The sequence below is a fragment of the Plasmodium knowlesi genome, assembly GCF_000006355.2.
Source record: "Plasmodium knowlesi strain H genome assembly, chromosome: 9".
NCBI lineage: Eukaryota > Apicomplexa > Aconoidasida > Haemosporida > Plasmodiidae > Plasmodium > Plasmodium knowlesi.
This window is the reverse complement of record NC_011910.2, coordinates 621,367-638,230: the sequence shown is the minus strand read 5'-3', so window position 1 is coordinate 638,230 and position 16,864 is coordinate 621,367. Positions and strand designations below refer to the sequence as shown.

The 16,864-nt window shown below is 40.9% G+C and overlaps 4 protein-coding genes across 4 annotated transcripts; 3 read left to right on the top strand and 1 right to left on the bottom strand.

The window, feature by feature from the left end:
• Positions 1–34: 34 nt before the first annotated feature.
• On the bottom strand, positions 35–1,597 carry PKNH_0914000 (peptidyl-prolyl cis-trans isomerase, putative; the record flags this gene model as incomplete). Its single annotated transcript, XM_002259128.1, has 6 exons — positions 35–135; positions 257–297; positions 736–857; positions 1,001–1,109; positions 1,255–1,307; positions 1,520–1,597. 6 exons carry the CDS (start codon positions 1,595–1,597, stop codon positions 35–37), a joined length of 504 nt encoding a protein of 167 aa, XP_002259164.1.
• Positions 1,598–3,011: 1,414 nt separating this feature from the next.
• On the top strand, positions 3,012–4,645 carry PKNH_0913900 (pyridoxine biosynthesis protein PDX2, putative; the record flags this gene model as incomplete). Its single annotated transcript, XM_002259127.1, has 7 exons — positions 3,012–3,113; positions 3,311–3,418; positions 3,559–3,613; positions 3,802–3,920; positions 4,083–4,196; positions 4,307–4,361; positions 4,539–4,645. The coding sequence occupies 7 exons, from the start codon at positions 3,012–3,014 to the stop codon at positions 4,643–4,645; spliced, it is 660 nt and encodes a 219-aa protein (XP_002259163.1).
• A 2,549-nt stretch (positions 4,646–7,194) lies between these two features.
• Positions 7,195–11,745, top strand: PKNH_0913800 (serine esterase, putative; the record flags this gene model as incomplete). The annotated part of the gene is made up of 1 exon (XM_002259126.1): positions 7,195–11,745. The coding sequence occupies one exon, from the start codon at positions 7,195–7,197 to the stop codon at positions 11,743–11,745; it is 4,551 nt and encodes a 1,516-aa protein (XP_002259162.1).
• Positions 11,746–13,036: 1,291 nt separating this feature from the next.
• PKNH_0913700 (rhoptry neck protein 4, putative) lies at positions 13,037–15,912 on the top strand (the record flags this gene model as incomplete). The annotated part of the gene is made up of 3 exons (XM_002259125.1): positions 13,037–13,115; positions 13,298–15,562; positions 15,722–15,912. 3 exons carry the CDS (start codon positions 13,037–13,039, stop codon positions 15,910–15,912), a joined length of 2,535 nt encoding a protein of 844 aa, XP_002259161.1.
• Positions 15,913–16,864: the final 952 nt, after the last annotated feature.

The window sequence follows — 16,864 nt, the reverse complement described above, 5'->3', positions numbered from 1 at the left end:
TGTATACCTCGCAAGTGTGCCAACAGATTGATAATCAAGTCGACACAGCCTCATCCTCCGCGATGGGGTTGGCGTGTATGGTGATAGACTCTATCAGGATGTCCTTCACGGGCTTGTGCTTCTCCCCCACGGGTTCTGCGAATTAATTTTGTAGTAAAGGGGAGTGGCATGATAAGTAAACTGATGGTGAGTTGAAGGGGTGGTGGTGGTGGTGGTCATGAATTAGCTAGCGATTCATGCCAGGTAAGAGGTGTACCGTTTTCCAGAACGGACAGAACATCCATCCCATCAATGACCCTACAAGTTAAGTAAAAAAAAAAAAAAAAAAAAAAAAAAAAAAAAAGAAGGGAGGGGGGGCAAGTTAGTGGTTGGCCTTATCCTAACGAAGGGGCTTCCTTCCAAAATGTGCGCATCATATGCGTAGCGTGCATTCTCATCTGATGGCGTCAGATCCCATCCAATTCCTTCTAATGCATATTACTCCAGGTGGATTTCTGTATGTATATCTTCCCGTGCGAAATTCGCGCCGATTTTTTTTTTTTTTTTTTTTTTTTTTTTTTTTAAAAACAACTCTGTCGAAAGGCACATGTTGTGCATGTGCCCAACTCGAAGAAATGACAATCCAATTTTTAATTATCCGTTCATATTGCAAAACAGTGTGCTAAAGTTTAGGACACTTTCTCGATGTAGTCTCTCCCTTGTGGTGGCGCTGTTAATCCTCCTCGTTGTACTTACTTGCCAAAGACCGGGTAAACTCCATTGAGGTGCGGTTGCCTAGAGTAAGTTATGAAGAACTGCGACCCGTTCGTGTTGGGCTTTCCCTTGTTAGCCATGGAGACGATTCCGCGTTTGTCGTGCTGTAGGTGTGTGTTTGTGTATGGGGGAGGAGAGAAAAGGAAGTATGTATAGCAGTCGCACCAGTAAAGCGAATACTAACTCGGAGGTTACGCAAAATGATGTTCCGCTCAGTCCAAGCCACAACCATCCCCATCCACCGAACCTTTAACGTTGATTGAAATTCATCATCGAAGTACTTCCCAAAAATGCTTTCACCGCCTTTTCCCGTGTTCGTTGGGTCCCCACCCTGGATGGCGAATCCTTTGATATTCCTAAGGAGGATGACAGGAAAAGGAAGAAACTCGTTAGAAGAGAGCGAAGTACTTCGAGCACATCACTTTTAACCCTCGCTGAGCGCTCCAAAAACTGGAAGAATCTCCCCAGAGCGATTATCTTTCTCTTCCCTCTTTTAGAAACCTGTGAAACTTGGTGTTATCATAATATCCTGAGGCACACAAGGCTAGGAAGTTCTAAATGGGAAGAGGTGTCAAAAGTGGAGATACATATAAATGATAGCAGTGATGTTTCTTTCTTTCTTTTTTTTTTTTTTTTTTTGCCCTTTCCATTTTTCTCACAAGTCGTGGACTAAAACAAAACGGACTCATTTGATGTCCACTTCGCTGAAGAAAAACATCACGGGGAACCTCTTTTTTCTGTTTTTCTTTTTTTTTTTTTTCCATACTTTGCACGTTTTAGGAACCTCATAGCAGAAGAGTTCTATTTTGATGTCGCCATAGTTGGTATGTAACGTTAAAGACATTTTTCCAGAGGATGGTGCAAAAGAAGAGGATGGCCAAATTGGCAGATTTACAAACAGGTAGATTGACTGATTGACTGATTGGCTCAATGGCTGATTGATGGGCTGTATACTTCCAGTTCGCTCTAGTCTGTGTTGCCTTCACTGGGGACGCTTCCCTCAGTTCTGTTCTCTTGCACATGGACTCATCCGTTAATGTATGCTTTTTTAAGTTTGTCAACGTGGAAGTGTACGAGCATATCACCATGTTAACATTTTTCTTTGAAATTTTTTTTTTTTTTTTTTTTTTTATAAATTTCATAAAACTGTGATAACGCAAACCTCTACTGCATTAATAGCCCCCCCGCGTAAATGGAGTGCGCATGCGTGACGGAAGAAACGAAGCAAGGATCACTTCTTTTCCTTTCCGTCCCTCCTTCCGCTTAGGGTGTATATATATAAATGGTGATAGTGCATATATTACTCCTGCGTATAAAATCACATCTAGAATTTTGTTCATCTGGAAATTCTGCTCCTCCTTTGCCCTTTTATTTATTTATTATTTATTATTTGTTTTTCTATTTTTCTTTTTTTTTATTTTATTATTTTTTTTTTTTTTCTTTTACCATTTTAGAGAAACTTGCCCCTTTTCGGCTCAGATGCAAATTTAACTCTGTTGAAATTCTCCATTTGGGCACAGCTTACTTTGTTCGCTCTATCGAAATGAATCGTCTGTAAAGGTGAACGTTCTGTAGATTCATAGATACCTGCCCGTTCGTTTCTTTTCCTGATATTTTCCATTTGTGCAAAATCCCACATAGTTATCGCGGAAGTGGGAGCACCCTTTTTCTCCTTTTCTCCTTTCCTCCCCTACAACTGACGCAAGGCGGCGGATCTACGGGCTGAGGACACTAAATTCCTAGCAACCTAACTTGGAGCATTTCTTAGCGTTGCAGCGAGGGCGCCCAAGGAAGTGGATAGGTGCCAGGAGCGGCAGTAACGGTACCAACACAAATTGACAACACAAATTGACAACACAAATTGACAACACAAATTGACAACAAGAAGAATAAGAACAGCGTCATAATTTGCAACAACAGGAAGAGGAGGAAGAAGAAGAAGTAGAAGAAGAAGAAGTAGAAGAAGAAGAAGACGAAGAAGTGAAAGAAGAAGAAGAAGAAGTGAAAGAAGAAGAAGAAGAAGTGAAAGAAGAAGAAGAAGAGCAACCTTATAAGCGACTGTGCACACCCGGAATACGAAGAATAGCACGTCAGACGGGCATCGGAACCTGCACAAAACGAAGCATATACTTTTCTTCCATTCCTGATCAACTAGCAGGATGCACACTCTCCATTGGATAATTAAAAATATACCTTCTTCAAAATAAATTCATCGTCCATTTTCATCAATACTTGTGAGCGAACTTCCTTTCCACAAAATGGCAGATATTACAATTGGCGTTTTGTCTCTCCAGGGGGATTTCCAACCACACATAAAGCACTTGAATAAATTGGAACAACCAAACTTGAGGGTTATAGAAGTAAGGATGGATGAGTGTACCTGCATTTGTATTTGCGTACTTCCCATGTTGATAAGCACTCACTATCTATACACCTCTATGCACCACTTTCGTCATTTCTAACGATTATATACCATACGAAAGTAGAAACAAATGTTATTCATTGTACACTCTCCCTTTTTCCCCCCCACCCCACCCCCGTTTGTATCTCTTTCAAGGTTCGAAATATAAAGGACCTGAGCACTTGTGATGGTCTCGTGATACCCGGCGGGGAGTCCACGACATTGAGAAAATGTTTCGCCTACGATAACGATGCCTTGTACAACGTAAGGATTAGCAACTGTCGCGGATCGTGCGGTGCGGTTCATACCCCTAACGGTGCGTTTGCAAGTTCGCATATAGGGAATTCCTCCTACCCTCTTTTTTTACAATTCCCGTCATCCTAATTTTGTCCCGCTCGTCACAGGCCTTAAAGGAATTCATTCACATCAAGAAGAAACCCGTATGGGGGACCTGTGCGGGTAAGGAAAAGTAGCAACGATGCAAATACGTAGCAACGATGCAAATACGTAGCAACGGTGCAAATACGTAGCGACGATGCAAATACCGCGGCGTTTGCATCTATCAGCATACACATATGTACTTAATTCACGCAGAAACATCACCACAAGGGTAAGGATCATCAATGCACCATTCCACTCCCATTCAGGATGCATCCTCCTCTCGAACAACGTGGAGAACAATGAGACACAAAGCAAAGCATACGGCAAGAATTTTTCCTTGGGGGGATTGGACATCACCATAAGCCGGAACTATTATGGCTCACAGGTGAAAGGAAAAAAAGATAAAAAAAAAAAAAAAAAAGAAAAAAAAAAAAAAGGAGCAAAGGCGCAAAGAATAACGTATGATCGCCTATTCATTTGATCCCTCGAGCTACTTCGTCTTGAAAATGCTTACATTTCTGTCTTCTCACAATTTACATTCCCACAGAACGACAGCTTCATATGCTCGCTAAATGTACACTCAGAAAACAGTGCCTTCAAGAAGAATTTGCGCGGGGCCTGCATACGAGCCCCGTACATAAAGGAAATTCACTCCGATCAGGTAATGTACCTATGTTAGGGCTCCACGGGCTTGTATATGCCCGTATTCTACTGTCCCCCTTTTAACCTTAACCTTATTGTCACCACTACCAACATTCTTCCTTTTTTCAGATTCACACACTCGCGACATTTTCCCATGAACCCTTCGGCTCCAATATAATAGCTGGTAAGGAGCTACAGAACAACGCGAATATTCATACGGACGCGTTTTTTGTGCGACTTGTAAGCATATCGCGAGGGCATGTTATTCCCTTGCCAAGTTATGCAACATACTGATTGTTCACCTCAATCCTCCCCCTTCTCTTTTTTTTTTTTTTTTTTTCTCTTGTTATCCCCTTTTTAGCTGTCGAACAGAACAACTGCTTGGGAATGGTCTTCCATCCAGAGCTAATGCCGTACAATTCCTTTCATCAGTATTTTTACGAGAAAGTCAAAAATAGTAAAAAGTGAAGGCAAATAGGAATTTACATATCGGCAAGGGTAAGAACTTGGCCTCGGATCCAGAAGGGGAGATGCTTTCCCCCTATGTATATATCTCGTATGTGCAGTTACAGAAAATGCGTAGACAGCGGTTAAATTAACCTTTTAAGAAGTGCGAATAAAAAGGGGATTTTTACAGTGCCTTTTTTTTTTTTCTCCTTTTCTCCGCTAATATCAAATGCTGAACAGGCTTTTGCAATGTTGCAGCGTTCTTTTCTCTCCATGCTTATCACACGAATGTGCCGTTAAAATGGTTTGGGAAAAATTCCCCACTACGCGCCAACCGTGCTGCAGTTGATATAGGTATTCCACCTTGTAGATGGTGTAAGTGGGCCCCAATTTTAAGTTACACATCTTCGTCGGTCCATTCACTGGACTTATACATTTTTTGCGTTTATCACACGTTTCCAAATGATGAACATTCCGCTACGTCTCTCCCTAGCGTTTTTACAGCTAAGAGAAGACCCCCCCTGCCTTCGTTCTTTTCTGCTTTCCTTTACATTTCCCATTCGTACTGCTTACTTTTTTTTTTATACAATTCCGTTTTATGCTTCATTCATTCTTTTTTTCCTCCAAAAAGTTGAACAACTCTGAACTGAAACAGTCGCATTTTTGCAAAAAGTTGCGAATAGACATTTTTTAACTTACTAGCCAAAAGGGAAAGAAAAAAATTTACATATATTTTTTTTTTTTTTTTTTTTACCTGACCTGTTCATACAAAAAGGAACTTTTCTCCGTTTTTTCCCTCCCGGTTGATGTAAAAGAAAAGAAAATGGGGAAGCGCAAATTTGGGGACACGAAAAAGGAATTTCCGAAAAAGGCTTTCCAAGCGAGAACATCCGGACGGACACTTCCAAATGGAAAACTGCGTATTTGTTTTTCGCAAACCCATAATATGTCACGTCCACGTGTAACAGTACATGTGTGGCGTAGAAGGCGTATCCAACTCGCGTTGCTCACTACAAGAAGGGGCCGCAAAAATAAAGCTTAAAAGGCGAAAAACGCACAGCAATAGTACACATTACACTATATTACACAAGAGCACACGACTGTACAATAGTGTACTGTATACTATTGCTGCGCATTCCCATGGTGCCATTTTCGCATCGCCATAATGTTTTTCCCCACCCTTGCTTTCTACACATGTACATTTTCTTCATTGTTAATATATTTTTTTTTTTTCTTCTTTCTTTCTTTTTTTTTTTTTTTTTTTTTTTTTTTTTTTTGCCATCCTGTCCGCTAGTATGTTAAGGAAATCCGATTTAACTTCACGAATGGGCAGATAAACGGTCAAATGTGTAAAATGTGAAAAATATGAAAAATGTGAGAAATGTGTAAAATATGAAAAATGTGTAAAATATGAAAAATGTGAGAAATGTGCAAAATGTGAAAAAAACTAACTACCTCTGTTTTGCGTGTTTTTGCGTCAACATGTTAAACGCGACCGAATTACATTTGTAACTCGATTAATTTATGTGGGCTCTGCAAAAACGGAAACGTTACGACCGAAAATATGTGCTTTAAAATTTGAAGTATTGTGTACATGGCCTCGTGCAAGGCAGGCATATACTCATTCCAATTTTTAATTATCCATTTTAAGGCATGCTTCGTGTTCACTCGAAGTACACATAAGTTCATGCGGACGTACGAACATACATACATACATACACTCGCCATTTGCCATCTTTTTGCAGAATTAACAAGTAGCAGTACGTTTTAAAATACGCGCACGATTCTTTTCCCTACACACATGCTTATGCTGCGTCGGGGGATGCATACCTTTCCGCCAGTTTCAGTTAGTACGTTACCGTCAGTACGTAATCGCTAACACGTGTACACCTCGCCATATAGGCCTCTGCTGATTACCTTTCACATGCCTCCCGTTTTAATGATAGAAAAATAAACAAAGTAAGAACTCACCAACGTAGCAGATTTGGTCGCGCCAGGTATACCCACGTGTAGCGGTGAAAGAGAGGTGTACACCATAAGGATCTGCCTTCACATCTTTTAAGATTACGCGTTATATCGTCCCAGGAGTGTGCACGAAGTTTTTAATTTCGGAATGCGAGTACGAAGCTGTGGGAAGGACAACCTTTTTAAACGGGGATCTGCACGAGTAGTAGGAAATAGAGAGAAAATCTCACAGTCATTTTTTTTTTTTTTTTTCTTTTAAATAGCACTACGGATATGTACACGTGCTCATACTCCTCTGTACACATGGCGAAACCCTTGTAAGAGGAGGCCTTCACATTACTCCAAGCGGTTTCATTTGGTCTGCACATGCTTCATCCATCTTAACCTTCCTACACGTCATCTCTGCGATTGTCCTTTGTTGCGTACCTCGCCCCCGTGAGTACCCCCCCTTTTTTTTTATGCCCCCCAAATTGGAAGCGCCAAAAAAAAGAGGAACATCTGGGAAGGAGAAGCAATCACCGTAGGAGAAGCAACCGCGGTAGCAGAAGCACCGTCACTTCCGCCAAGGAAGGTAAAGAGACCTAAAGCCACAGTGACAAGATGAAATGAAAGAACAAAAAAGGAGTTACAGAAGTGAGTCCATATTCTCCGCCAACAGGAACCTCTTTGAGGTTCTGGAGAGCATAGACGATGAGAAGGAAGCAAGGAGAAGTGCGAACTTTTTCAATAACAATAAAAATATTTTGTTAAATTTGTTCGTGAATCCAAATAGCAACAACCATGTTGATAGCATTCTGTTGGAAAAGAGAAATTACCTTAACCATGGCACGAATGCGAAGAAACAAGAATGCAAGAAGGTGGCCGACAAGGAGGAGACAAGCAAAGGGGATGCTAAAACTGTAAGGGATAATAGCCCCGTCTGTGCGAACAAAAAATGGATTGAACATTTCTGTTGGTTCTGCTCCCTTAACCTATTGGATGAAGTTCTAGAGAAGGAAATATATAAGGAGAAAATACATCCACATGTTTACGATTTAATTTATGATGAAAATACCTACTTCGACACGAGTTCCATGATGAGTGTACCTTACGAGTTTGCTCGCTTTATGCTAACCCAGCTAGACAACAACATACTACATGATATAAAGATTAATAATATTATTAAGGAGGAGAAGTACTTGTTTAAAAAGTTCTGTAGAAAATATAAGTACAATAAGAAGTATAGGGATGTTGGTGATGGGTCCGGTTCAGGGAGACCCTCCTCCAGAAGTAGCAGTAGCGCTAGTAGAGGTACTAGTGTCAGTAGCTGCAGTAGCGATAGTGTGAAGAGCGATCACAGTTTGGTTTATGGGAGCAGGGCCGTCAGCGTTCGTTACAGTAATTATTTGAATATACGGAGGGATCTATTTAACAGTGATAAGGCGGGTTCTGGAAATGGCTTGGATCGTATAAGCCGTGTTAACCGTGTGGATCCCATGGGGGGCAGCTCCCGGAATGAGAGCAAGCTCTTCTACGACAGTAGCAACTTGGGAACCTGCGACAGCTCTGATCTGTTCTACTGCAAGAAGGTGGTACTTCCCGACCAAATGAGCAACAACAACAATTCGTGTGACACGCTCTCCCTGGATAGTGAAGAAAAAAGCAAGAAGGAGATAGGAGGACATTCCAGATTTCTAGCTGTGGGGGACAGAGTGAATTGTAGGGGTGGTGAGCAGATCAGCTCCTCCGTCAGCAACTGCAGCAGTGGTCGAATTCCTGTAAGGGACAATGAGGGTAGTCAGAAAAAAAAGTTGAGCGAACCGAACTTGTCATCTCAAAATATTTGGAACAATCAAATGGGAAGAATGGGACGAATGGGACGAAATGATCGAAATGGCCTTGGTCTCTGCAGCGGTAGCGACCTCAGCGTCGGGCGTATATCGCCAAGGGAGAGGAAGGAAATCAGATTAACGAATAGGAGAGACATGCGCAGGCGCCATTTCGTTAAGAGGGACATGCGTAATAATGTGCACTTGAAGGGTGACGCGTTGTGTGTACCTTTATTGAAAAGAAGCCACTCGTTCAGTGTACATCGCTCGGAAGAGGAAGGAGTGATACCTAATGTCGTGATAAATGAGGGAACTCTCCCCCAGGAGGCGCGGAAGGATCACCTCAACACTCGCAGTCATAGGATATACAATAAGTACAAGAACAATCTGAACTACATAAAGCAATTTTACTACATAGACGAAACTAAGAAGAAGCCATTCCCACTATGTCTATACAACATTATTAAGTCATACGGGTCGATTAAGCAGTGTTCTCGTTGTTATTGTTTTTTTAATTCTATCAGTTGCCATTGTCTGGAATGCAAGAGGAAGTCAAACATGTCGTTGAAGAATCCTCACTACTTCATATTTCAACATGGATTAACAGCTAGTGTGCATGATTTTCAAAATATCGTAAATCCCCTATTGGTTAAGTACCCCAATTTATTCGTATACATAACTTATAGCAATCAGAGCCATACCTTTGAAGGGGTCGATGTCGGCACGGAGAGAATATGTACCGAACTGAATTGTCTTTTTAAAATAATTAATGAAAGAATTAACGTGTCCATGATTGGACACTCTCTTGGAGGAATTTTAAACAGATCTGTTCTTATTAATATGTACAGAAAAAAAATGTTTAAAAATAAAAAATTGATTAATTTCATTACTTTTGCATGTCCACATATTGGTGTGCATGAAAATATGAAAATCATGAACCTTTTTTCTACATACCTCGGAGCCCACACCATTGATGATTTGAACAATAAGACTACTTTGTTACTGAAGATTGCTAGTGTAGAGAGTATAAATATTTTGAAAAAATTTGAAAATATTATTTTTTATGGGAATGCTCAATCCGATTGGCTAGTCGGGATTCGTACCTCTCTCATTTTACCTTACACACTTTTTAACGAGGAGCTTATTATGTTTATAATAGAGCAGGCGAAGAACGTTCCGGAAATTCCCATTAACATTTTCTCCGTGGTACATTTATACATGAGGAAGAAGAAACTGTTGTTTTTTTACTTCTATCAGGATTTGAAGAATCCGAATTATCTGTTGAACAAGCGGAAGTATCAGAATCGATTCCTGGACCAGATGCTACAGACGATCATTTCTTCCCGCAAGTTTCTCTCCTATTCGCAGAGGAAGAAATTTAACGTCTTTATGAACTATTATGGGGATTACGTTGCTAAGGAGGATGGAAAGAAGGGGAAAATGAAGAGGAAGAAGAAGGCCCCCTATGAGGACAACACACTTGGCGATAACGTACGTGTGGGTGATGTCAGTTCATCCAAGTCTCAGAGTGGCTGCTCCAAGAGGGAAGACAGTCCAATGTGGGAGGAACAAAACTCTGGCAATGTTCCTGTGCAGATGAACAAGAGGGTGGGTTCGATCCAGAAGGAGGATAAGGCACCCGTGATGCAAAGCCGAATGGATAAGCCCTACATGTCAGACGGAGTGAACGTACAGATGCTACCCATTCGTTTTAGGAAGAACGTTAGCACAGCGGAGACGAACCGGAGAGAACGAATGGGCCTGTACGAATCCTCTGATAAGTTGTCCTCCATGAATTTTCTGACCATCGAGTCGAAGAACGTTAGTACCCCCCAGAAAAGTAGGAAGGCATCCTTCTTTAAGTCACATACGTATGAGGATATCCACCTGCAGAGGAACAGGAAGAAGGAATCTACATCACAGGTGGTCAGTGACACGAACACAAGCGAAAATGTTATTGCGCATGGAGATGTTAATGTAAAGCAGAAGGAAGAATCTACAGAGAGGAAAGAGAAACAAACTAGTTACCATGATAAGTATTTGTGCATTCCAGAGAATTATAAAATTGTGAGTAACTCCACTGCTAGGGAAAGTGAGGGGGGGATGTACAGTAATCAGAAGATTAACAAGCATGGAAGTAGTGGCTATGTGGAAAGAGTATCTGCAGAGGATGGAAAAATCCCTCAAGGGAGTCGTCATATGAGTGATGGTTCCAAGAGCAGTCGTCCTGCGAAGGAAAGCACCACTCCGATCGGACCAAGTTCCTACAATGTAAACCAAAGTGACACGCAGGAGAATAACCAGAAGAAGAAGCTTGATGATTACAAGTTCTTTGAGAAACTGTTCTTCGATTGCCTCAAGAGGAAAATTATAAATGACATAAAAACATTGGACGATAATTTAAAGAAGAAAAAAAAGAAGAAGATGGACATGGCTCAGGGAAAATCCTTTTCCTTGCAAAATACCATCAATGCGCTGAAGAATTATTCCTTATTTTACTTGAAGAATGGAGCTGAGAGGAGCGCCCTTGTGGGATCAGCAGGTGAGAGCTCAGTATGTGAGGGAAACAGTGTAGATGGGAGTGAACTCCAGAACCGTTGCCAGAATTACCAACCAATGAGCGAGGCCACCCTTACCGTCACGCCGGATCAAGCTATCACCCTTGGCGACGCCACAGAGACAGTGCCCAATGGAAAGACCAGTGAATCATGCGAAGAAGAAACGAAAAACCAATTGAACTGTCCACTCTCCAATGAATCAAACAAGAAAAAGGAAAACAACAAATCACAGTTATGCGAAGGTAAGAATGAAGAATATGACTACATAAGTGAGTTCTTTGACACGACATCTGAGGATAATGAGGGAGGTGAGTCGAACGATGAGTCGTCTGGTGAAGAAAACGTGGGTAGGGGATGGAATAAAAATAATACTTATAATGAACAAGAAGAAAGGGAACAAGCTTCATCAGAGCAAATACATGAAGAGCCTCGGAAGGAAGGCAACGAGAATCCCAAGAACAATATCCGTATGACCAGTGGGAGGAAGAAGAAGTGGAAAGGAACGACGCTACTAAAAGGGATTACAAAAAACGACAAAAAGAAATACAAACAAATCCTTTTTCATATTTATAGCATTTCGAATGAACAGCTCATCGAAAAATTTTGTAAGAATCCCGAACTTCTGTACTATGAGGTTTTGTTTTATTGTCTAAACCAGTTGCCCATCCAACGCTACTCGATTTCCCTCCCCTTGTATTCCAATGCGCACGTGCAGATTATTGCACACCCGAGGATCTGTTCAGAGGAATCCGCAACGGTCAAGCACTTATTGGAGCATCTCATTCTCTGATGAATCGTTTTCTTCCACAACCCGCATACCTTTTTTTTCTTTTCTTTTTTTTTTTTTTTTTTTTTGTATCCCGTCCGAGGAGGCAGAAACATTTGCCCCCGTTTGATAGTTGCATTTTTTTTTTTTTTTTTTTTTTTTTTTTTTATAATCTTTCTAGCGTCCCAATTCTGTGGCGAAATTTTTGAAGCTCCCCTTTTCCTCACCTCTTTCCTTCCATGTAATTCTTTTCTATTCTGCTATCCTTTATTAGTGCGCTCCCTGATATATACAGCAGGGACACTCCCACAAACGAAAAGACACACTTGTGCCGAGGATGGCACGCACTGCAACATGTCATGTTTTGTACTTCACTGTATTGTACTGTGTCATATTATCGTATGATGTGTCCTCATCTGAGAGTGAGAACGATTATTTCGGCGCATGCCTGTGCTCTATGCCCCCCATGCGTAACTCCATAGCCCATGTATTTTTTGTCGCCTTGCCTGTTGTTTAGCTCTTCCCCTGTTTTTAATGACTTAGCGTTTGTTTTTGAGTATTTGTGTCATTTCCTTTTTGCGATTTCCCCTTTGTGTAGTAACTTTTTTTTTTTTTTTTTTTTTTTCTTTTTTTTCTCCAACGTTGGCATTAGCCTATTTCACCATTTCTTCATCCCTTTGCAGACACATCTGCATCCCCGCAAGGTATTTTCAAAGTCTGACAAATTTTCCGTACGCATTTTTGGCTATCCCCTTCTTTTATTTTTCTACACGGTTCGCACATGGCACTTTTAATTCTCTGATTTTTTGGATGATCATCCACTGGCGTGCGTACGTCCAAACGTACCACCGCCCCAAGTTCACCCTCCCTACTTCCTCCGCATTATGCAAACACACAATCGTGGTGAAATAAAAAAAAAAAACTCCGAAGGTCATCTCCAATGAACGCATGGGCGTTATACATATGTGTAGGAATATATACATAAACATGTGTAAGCGCATACGTATGCTCTTATATGCGTGTGTGCGTCCAATGCACTCCTCTGCACCGGGCCGCGCACAGCTTTTTTTTTTACCTCCCCAGAATGTTTCTAATGCTTTCGCCGGTATAAATATTACCAAAGGAAAAAAAAAAAAAAAAAAAAAAAAAAAAAAAAAAAAAATGCGATTCTTCTGTCCTGTACCTGTACATGCGTTTTTAAAGATATCGCCGTTTTTGCAGACATGCAAGAGCGAAAAAAAAAAAAAAAAAAAAAAAGAAAAACGGAGACAAGGAAAAGATGTTTTCTATCTTAAAATAATACAACAGTGCAATCATGTCTCGTAAAAGGGTTTTTCTTTTGTCCATTTTTCTGGCTATTTCTGCAATTGTTGACGAAGCCGAGTCGTTCAGGAGTAAGCAAAAAGAAAAAAAAAAAAAAAAAAAAAAGATAGGTATAGAGGGACAGCATAGGGAAGTCACACGTAACTGTGACAAACACGCGTGCAATTACGCGGGTGGTATATAAGTGTCCACGCTAACCCACCCTCCAAGTAGAAGAAAAAAAAAAAAAAAAAAATCCAATTCCCCTTTTCAGAGCCCAACGTGGCGACGAATGTCTCCTTCCTGGAATTCACGGCAGATGGTAACCCTGAAGATGGACAGGCGGGGAATCACTCGCAGGAGCAGCCAAGTGAACCAATTGTTAACACCCAGCCGTTGCAGGAAAATGTAAGTGAAGAGGCTAACCATACGGAGGAGTCTACTGGTGGGAGCGCTGAGAAAGGAAATACTGGCAGCCAGGTGGAGCCAACACATGGAGGAGGTAATGAGGAAACACCCCACCAAGGCGAACACGATAAAGGGAGCAACGGAAACGGCACAAACGTTGGTGCAAGTGTAGACACTAGTGGAAAGGTGGACGGAACGGCGAATGGACACGCTGAAGAAGCGTCAAACGAGCATGCCGTCGGGAATGTGGGTATCGAGAAGAACGACACACACAATGAGAGTACCACTACGGACTCTAATTCTGATAATGGGCAGATGGACTTGCATACATCCACCCCTTCAGATAAAGAAGAAAACAGTTCTCCTTCCATGAATAATATGCACAACACGGTAGACCTGAAAGGAGAAAACGCCTTTGAATCGACAACCCCAGGTGAATATAAAGCATCCCAACAGAATATGCCCCACGAAGTGGTAGCTAAAAATGATGGTGAGGAGCGCGACGGGGGAGCTTCCAACATGGGAGCACTGCCACATTTGCACGATCAACATGAACAACAGGGGGGTGATGCAAAACACACTGAACATGGAGAACAGGTCGAGCATAGCGATCATGCAGAAAAGGAAGAGCATGCACAACATACTGAACATGCTGAACATGCTGAACATTCTGAACATGCTGAACATGCTGAACATGCTGAACATGCCGACCATGCAGAAAAGGAAGAGCATGCAAAACACACTGAACATGGAGAACATGCCGACCATGCTGAACATAGAGAACATGCCGACCATGCTAAACATGGAGAATATGCCGACCATGCTGACCATTCTGAACATGCCGACCATGTTGACCGTTCTGAACATGCCGACAATGTTGACCATTCTGAACATGCCGACCACACTGAAGAAGGAGAGCACCAAATATACGGGACGATCCACCCCGAGGTCGAAACTTCTGTTCTGTCCTCGCTGAGAGAGAAGGGCATCCACGTGTCCAGCATAGAAAGAGTAATCCTTGAAATCATCGAAAGCGCCAAGGAAGGAGTAAAAGGATTATTAAAGCTACGCACAAGCAAGGACTCAGGGAAGTTACTACAAGAAGCTTTGGAAAAACATAGCATAAATCAAAGAGATATACAAATAAATAATAATATCATTTCCCTAGATATGTATGATAGAATTCTTTCGGAAATGTTTAAAATATTAACAGACATGTCTTTCTATAAGGATGGCCATTTTTACGAAACGTTAGGTTTGAACAAATCTATACTAAACCAATCGCTAAAGGAAATTAAAATTAAAATGTTGAGGACCATTGGAATACCGTATGCAAAATTACCTCCAATTGTTAAGAATAAAGAGAAAGGAGGGACATGTGCAGTTAATAACCTCATCATTAGTATTACATCAAAGGAATTAGCTCAACGGATGGCTATAATGTTTTCAAAATGGCTAGCTCCAGAAGAGTATGGATCTGTTGTGGACTTGGACAAAAGCATAGAATTAAATGTCCTCTGTTCAGGAGCACCTATCCTAGTACAACAGTGGAAGTATTATCAAAACATGCTTGGGTTCGAAGTGGGGAATGAACATGCCTTCTTAAACCTAATAGATGATTTGCTAGTCATTGACAAGAGATATAGTAACAATGAAGAGTATTCTAAAGTGTTAAAAAAAATAAAAAAATCCAAAGCTTTTAATTATTGTACAAAAGTTATGAGAATTGCAGGAAATATTTCTTCCATTCCATTTAATCATGAAAATAATAAAACGCCCAGTTATTCAATCATTGGGTCGTTAGGTAACCTGGTGAAGGCTCACATGGGAAATTACTACACTGCCATAGCCAATAGATTAAATTCCTATTTTTTATATGCTGAGAAGAGGAACAAAAAAAACAGTCCTTTAAAAGTTACTTCTGTCTGTACTCTCCTTCATTTGACCGATATGCTTTTCAATTGTTCTGATGAGCACATGAAGAACATTTTGGATCTCAACACTTTGAAGTTAAACATTCTAAACATGCAGGGAAAGCGTGTACTGCAGCCCCTCGTCAAGATGAACTTCCTCAACGAGACGAAGAACGCCGTCCTCAAGGAGATTTGCGAGCCCAGCAACCGCCTAGTGGGTAAGTGTCAGAGGAATGACGAAGGGGAATGTCTTCCTTGGGGAGTTGTTATGCCTGCACGTCCCTGTTGTCATAAACCTGTTCCACGGAATTTCTGACATCACCACTTTATTCACTCCTCATTATTCACGCCATTTTCTATCATTTCACCCCTTTCAGACGAGACCCTGTCGAAGCTCCTCAATATGCTTTCAACCGGTTCACACGAATTGCTTGCAGCTGAGGTGGAAAAGCGTGGATTCGACGAGGACTACATCCAGGAGGAAATAAAAAATATAAACGAAAGCGACAAGAACATTCGGGATAAGGGCGAGGATGAAGTGGAAAATTTCATTTTTGAAGATTTGTGAAATTAGCTTTGTACGTAGGAACTGCGAGAGTATGAAGATCACGTAAAGGAACGGAGCTAGTTAGAAGGGCTTCTTCGGGCACAGTGCTGTTTGGGAGAAGCATTTTTTTTCATTTAACGGGAGAAATGCATAAACGCATGTTGTGCCTGAATAACTATTGGAAGAACTTTCTCTTCTTTGCCCCCTGAGGATGACTAAAAAGCGTGTCTCATGGATGCCGTTAAGTAGAACTGTATAATAAATACAAACGGAAGTTGTTTACCATGTAGCTATGCTTCCATTTTTCTTTCTTCTTTTTTTTTTTTTTTTTTTTTTTTTTTGTTTTGTTCATATTTTTTTAGCTTTTTTTATGAACCGTTCAGGTGTTTTTTTTCCCCCCCATTCTTCCCTTTGCACACTTTTCTCTATTTTTTTTTTTTTTTAGTTTTACCTTGTCTTAGTTTTTAAGATTTGTTACCCATAATTTGGCGAAGTTATCACTTCACAACTTTGTCCCCTTTGTCAGGACGGTTTTGCCACTTTAATATAGGAAAAGAAGCATAAATTCTGTTTACACAAAATGTGAAAATATTACTTAGACTTTTTTTTTTTTTTTTTTCCCTGCTAATAATTCATTTTGTAGTTTTTCTGTTTTCTTTGCTCAGTTTTGTTTATAATGACATTTTTTCAATTACGCGTTGAATAAAAAGGATGTTACACATTATGGGGAGGATTTCCACTCGGATCTCCTTTGACGCGGTGTAGTGTGGAACATGGAAAAGTATGCCACCGATATCGTATCAAATACACGTAAAAAATGAGTAAACGGAAAAAATAGAAACAAAAAAAAAAAAGGCACAAACTGGGGTAGAAGGGGATGATTTTTTCCACACCTTCCAAATGATCACACACCGCAATGTTTACATGTAGACGAAGCAACACAGTCAGGTGTTCACGGTCACACATAATACTG